Below are 6,070 nucleotides of genomic sequence, written 5' to 3' on the forward strand. Positions count from 1 at the left end.
CCCTCACCACCAGCTCTACTCACACACACACACACACACACACACAGACACACACACACACACACACACAAAAGACGTTCTCCTCCCTTGATTGATCTTTAATAAGCGTCCCCTCCTCTCCTCCGCCCTCCATCTTTCCATTAGTTTGTCTGTAGTTACTCTCTCTGGGGGGAGCGTGGCAGCTTTAATGGGTCTACAGGGGAGGTGGGGTTGGGTTTTGCGGTTAGGTGTGTGTATGTGTGGGGATGAGTGAAGATTGTGTGCACGCTCTGCTTTATATCCAAGTGATTGTGATGGAGTTTATGTCCACTTTATGGATTGAAATAAATGAATTCATTTTGATTCATTAAATGAATCAAAAACTTAATACACCACCAAAAGGCAACACAGTAAGATTTCTTCTGCAGTTGCTTGCATCTTTATGTGTGTAAACCTTCATGCGTTGTGTATATGCCCATGCTGGAATGTGTTTGTGTGTTTTATCTCTGTGTGTCCTCATTTGTGTCTGTGAGCTCATGTTGTCCATCTGCATGCAGTCATGACGGCAGAATGTGTTTGGATATGTGTGTGTGTGCGTGTGGGTGTGCGTGTGCGTTTGTGTGTGTGTGTGGTGTGTATGAACGGGAGAGAGGCCTCTAAAGTCCCCAGGCCGAATAATGAAGGTAAATGGATCCCAGATGGGCTGTTTTTCCTCTTTTCTCTGTGTTGTCAATGACGTGAGGAGAGGGACAAGCCTCTAATGGGAAACAGACTCACACACTCCGGCTTTGAACTCCGCCGACAGCATCGTGCCGCAAAGTTCAGACTCCGCCTCCGCCTTGGGACAGCACTGCTCTCTTCCTAACATCAATAGCATTAAGGAAATCTTTTATGTGTTTGTCCAAGTCCACAAACAATACCAAGCAGCTCCAGCGTACAAGATGACAAAACAATACAACTTTGTCAAGCAGACTTGTCTTACTCAAGGCTGTGCAGCTTGTCCAACACAGAAACAATACTCCTTTTGTAAGCTCTGTTTGAGCCGCGGAGTCTTGGGTCAGCCAAACCTTGGTTTCACTTGTCATGTTAATTAGTTGTTTTTTTTTAGATTTGATCATGGATACTAGTCATCTCCAAGAGACTTCCCAGTTTGGAAATGGCCAGTGTGATTTGAATGCAGATTCATTTCGCTGAAGGTTAAGGACAGTCTTCACAAGCTCACTGATGAAATATATCCAAGTATCAGCAACTTATTAACCTATGCATCCATTGACATGTGGGCTACAGCTGGTTGTACAATATCATGGATCGTGTGTTAGAGTGTGCTTCTGTTAGCTCCAGATTTGACTCTTTCAATGTGTGCACTTTCACTTTCCTCTTGTTATTTTCTCTCCTAATCAACACAAGTGCATTTTGCTATGCCTACAATGACTGCACTTTGCTAGTTTAACACCACCTGAGTGATTAAATGTAAAAAACAAGTCATCTCAGTGGTGATGTCAACACAGCAATGTTAACAGCTCTTTTTTTCAGTGTTGACAGCAGTAAGAGTTGCTTTTTGACAGTTTCTCCGACTTGACAAGTGTTGACTGCCAAGTTTGAGCTTTTAAACGTTTTTTTGAACTACGTGGTAAACCTCTCATAAGTTATGATCGAGACATTTGAAGGAACTCTCCCTTCCTGTGACTACATAACCATACTCTGTGGTATTCTACTGTTGCTTTTTATGCGCCTCCAAAGAAAAAACCCAGTTTCCTCTTCTTCTATTCCTTGAGTTTAACTATCTAATTAGGCTCAAATGTGCGCCTATCAGGCGAAAAAAAAAGAACAATTCATGTGTAATTTCAATTTTCAGTTTTTGTTTGTCTATGCAGTAGCGTGTTTCCGACCTCTTTAATGGGTTATTAAAACAATGGATGCATGATACAGCCAGGAGGTCCCACAAGCCTGCAGTAGACCAGACATTACGTGGCAAAACCCAGCAGACTTTTCATTAGCATGCAAAACAATTACACACTGGTGTTACCCTTTCAAATTGTGTTGTAATAAAGACTTGTGTTAACCTCTATTGGCAATCAGTAGGAACTGCAACAATGTGGACATCTCTTCTCAGTCCCTTTAAGTTACAGTGCGTGTTTGTGTCCGCACAGGTCTGTGGTGATGCCCATCGCCCAGGAGTTCTCTCCGGACGTCGTTCTGGTGTCGGCTGGGTTTGACGCTGCAGAGGGCAACCCCGCCCCATTGGGTGGTTACAAGGTCTCCGCCAGATGTAAGCACGGTTCTCCACCACACACTGAACAGCCTGTTGTTATTTTTTTATCAATTTTGTCAACAGTGACAACACACACACGAAACAAAACATGTCACCAACAGAGAATACAATAGTTCAGGGCTGCCAGTTTGAAAAGTCAACATTAAGCGACAATATTTAACATCTCATGAGTGAGGTAGAATAGTGTATAGGGAAAAGTATACATACACAGCTCTTACTCATACATTTGGACATGTCCAGGTCTATATGGTGATGGATTGATTTGATGCTGAGCCAAAAAAGGGCCCCAAATTCTCAAGAAGACTTTGTTCTTCACATTAACCTTATGCAGGCACAGCCTTTCCATCTGTATAATAGACCCCATTTCCTTAAGCCATTTTTTAAAACAGGGTGGATGGGTAGATTTCCAAGTCAGGAGAATGAGCTTCTTAACAATCAGCATTGCTAAATGCTGAGCAGCTTGTTAATCACGTGACAACACAATAAATTACAAATAGCTCCTGTCAAACTTCTACCTTAAAGCTCTCTGCATCACAGATGTAACCATAATTATACAGTAGTAATTAGTAGTAGGTAAGTTGCTGTGGGAGGATCTACAAGGTAAAATATCCAGTTGTTTCATAGAATATCGGAAATTATAGCAAAATGACTTTTGGTAAGTCTTACAGTATGGTTGCAGCTTACGGTACCTGTCAAGCTTTATTCTGATTGGATTTTGCATGCTTTATGCTTCTTACATAACACGTCATTTACCTGATGCTTTTATCTATTATCGAAAGCAACTTCAAAGTGCTTTCAATCCTGAAGGTGCAAACTCCAGACAGTAGTTGTAAGTGCAAGTACATTAGCTTTAAATAAGCAAAACAGAGCCATATGAAAGTTCATCCTCATATCTTTTTTTATGTTTATCCAAGGTGTAGTCGGAAGAGATGTGTTTTTAGCCTTCGGCAGAAATTGCGTAGGCTTTCGGCCATCCTGATGTCAATAGGGAACTCATTCCACCATTTAGGAGCCAGGACAGCAAACAGTCTGGATTTTGTTGAGTTAGTTGTCCCTCGCGTTGAGGGGGCAGCAAGCAGGTTGGCTGATGAAGTGGGTGGGTTGGGGTATTGGGTTTGACCATGTCCTGGATGTATGCTGGGGCTGACCCGTTTGTGGCCCTGTATGCAAGTTTTAGTGTCTTGAAGTGGATACTTTATGTTAACATTTCTGTGTGTGTTTTGTTGACCACAGGTTTTAGCTTCCTGACCTCCCAGCTGATGTCCCTGGCAGGGGGGCGTCTGGTTTTGTCTCTGGAGGGAGGTCATGACCTCACAGCTATCTGTGATGCATCTGAAGCCTGCGTCAGTGCACTCCTGGACATACGAGTAAGGCATTTTTTAAGATTATTTTTGGGCATTTTTAGGCCTTTAATTGACCAACTGAGCTATCTGGGTGCCCGTAAATGTGCATTTTAACTTCAACATTTTTGTATGGACTCAGGAAGTATCTCTGTTTCATTGACAGGAAATTAACTATTTTAGTTAAGCATTTTTTGTTGTTTTGCTATAGGTATAAAGTTGTTTCTGCAATATTCTACAATATAATGTTGAGCACCTTTTACCATATCTATTCAGTTACTTCTTAACCAAGCGTGTAACCACTGAAAAGTTTCAGAATAAAGGTGATTTGAATGTCTTCATGTTTTTTTCCACTGTCCTGTAGGACCCACTGCCAGAAGAAGTCCTACTCCAGAAGCCCAACGCTAACGCAATCCGCTCCCTGCAGACCGTCATACAGATACAAAGTGAGCAGGATTAATTTACCTCTACCTAATCCTGTGAAAGTCCCATGAGAAATGTGATAGTGTTTATGTTCATTTTCTGCCCTCTTCTGAGTATTCTAATTGCAGTGTGGCCTCCGGGATATGATACTAAATTCAGAACAGGATCCACATCTGTAAGCTGTTTGCGTGATAACAACAGTAACCTGTATGTATGTATGTATGTATGTATGTATGTTGCAGGTCAGTACTGGCAGAGTGTGAAGGCTTACAGTGGATCAGTGGGTCTTTCCTACCTGGCTGCTCAGAGAAGAGACTGTGAGGAAACAGATGCTGTCAATGCTTTGGCTTCGCTCTCTGTGGGAGTCCTTTCCAACAAGAGGTACAGCACACACACACACACACCTACGTGAGGTCATGCAATCAAGACAAGACAAAAATCACACTTTATGTCGGCACCCCCAGCTTTCCACTCACTTCTGTTTTTCACCCTTTTCCCCAGTCTTTCTGACGAGCCAATGGAGCATGACAGTGACTCCATGTAGAACGATCCGACCAATCACCTCTCAGAACTTACTGTCAGGATTCGGGCCTGCACCTGTAGCCTCGGATCCCTTGCGCTGTCACACGACCATAACGGGGGTTTGTAATGCCACTGAGCCCCACCCTGCCTTATCCACACACATGCACGTCCACCAACACACAATGCTGGACCTATAAAGACCTGCAGTATGAGCACCTCAACACTGGTAACCACCTCAGCTGAAGCCAGCAGCACTACCTGCAGCTGCGAAACCTTCTGAAACCTCACCAAAGACCAATACAACATGATTTAAAAAATATTTAGACTTTTAATGTATCTGGACTGACATTGGATTGTGTGTGTGTTCAGAGGTCCAATGCTACAGCTCTGTGACCAAAAACCTTATAGGAACAGACAGAATTCAGATGCCAGATCTGAATCCTTTTGAAGCACTATGTACCAGCAGCCTTAACTTTGCCTTAACTTAAGGACCAACAGGATTTAGAAGGAGGAGACTTTGGATCATAAATTCCTTTCTCGTCTGCCACTTTGCAATATGACCATATGACATCAGGTAAAAGTATATTTACATACACCTGATGGATCCAAACAAATATTCAGAAGAAGAAGTGGCCACATCATAAAGAAAGAATATGGAAAATAGGACATGGAGATTGTCTGTTTTAATGATGTCATTAAGTGCAGTTCAACCACTAACACAAGACAACAAAGTACTTGAGGGAAAGAGAGAAAATGACAACACAAAATGGACAACTGTGGGGTTTTTTACAACAAAGAAAAGCCAAATGCCCTTGTTGTTTTATTGCACTGTTCATTCCATAATGTGAACCATAAGAAATTCCAAAGCTCTGGGATTACAAAAAACAACAACAACAATTCCTCTCTGTAGGTTATTTAATAGTTTTGGATAGAATTGTGTTTGCTCTATTGTCCCCTCTCTTCATCTGATATGTCTCATGAAGTCTCTGACTCACTATAAGGACACGTGTTGGCCGAAATACTGTAGACTGTTTTCTTATGAAGATAACATGAAAAGTAGGAACGATTTTATGAAAAGGATTTTTTTTCCCACTGCTGTTTAGTGTCTTAGATGCACACACATACACATAAACATACCTACACACACACACACACACACACACACACACACGTACAAAGCAATGATGAACTGTCGATGTACCACTAGTATTGAAAACTGTATATTGTGGTTTATATTGGAGATTAACGGAGCGTTCATTCCACCGTGGCACCACTGAGGACCATTGTATTGTGTTATAGTAGAAATAATGTTAATGCACTTAATGGACATTACACAAAGAAAACAGCTATTAAACAGCCTGCACTTGGCAACGGAACTGTATGGAATCGGCCCATGGGACCCAGTGACTCGACTTTTAAAAGACAACGTTTGAACTTGTGGATTTAGGTGAACATCATATATGCAGACTTCCGTATACTGTTTTATTTTGATGATGAGCCTTGGTTTGAATGTTTTCTTTGTTGTCTTAAAAAA

At 41.9% G+C, this 6,070-nt stretch overlaps 1 protein-coding gene across 5 annotated transcripts in view; it reads left to right on the forward strand.

Annotated features, from left to right (window-relative positions):
• The window catches only part of hdac7a (histone deacetylase 7a), a 63,040-nt gene extending 56,970 nt beyond the window's left edge, over positions 1-6,070 (forward strand). For all 5 annotated transcript variants that reach the window (XM_034876069.1, XM_034876071.1, XM_034876070.1 and 2 more), the window contains 5 exons: positions 2,130-2,248; positions 3,485-3,616; positions 3,954-4,037; positions 4,257-4,395; positions 4,516-6,070. In XM_034876069.1, the coding sequence (XP_034731960.1) occupies positions 2,130-2,248; positions 3,485-3,616; positions 3,954-4,037; positions 4,257-4,395; positions 4,516-4,558 (517 nt within the window). In that variant the 3' untranslated portion in view covers positions 4,559-6,070. The remainder of the gene's footprint in view (positions 1-2,129; positions 2,249-3,484; positions 3,617-3,953; positions 4,038-4,256; positions 4,396-4,515) is intronic.

This window comes from Etheostoma cragini, chromosome 7 (assembly GCF_013103735.1).
Source record: "Etheostoma cragini isolate CJK2018 chromosome 7, CSU_Ecrag_1.0, whole genome shotgun sequence".
In the NCBI taxonomy this organism is placed as follows: domain Eukaryota; kingdom Metazoa; phylum Chordata; class Actinopteri; order Perciformes; family Percidae; genus Etheostoma; species Etheostoma cragini.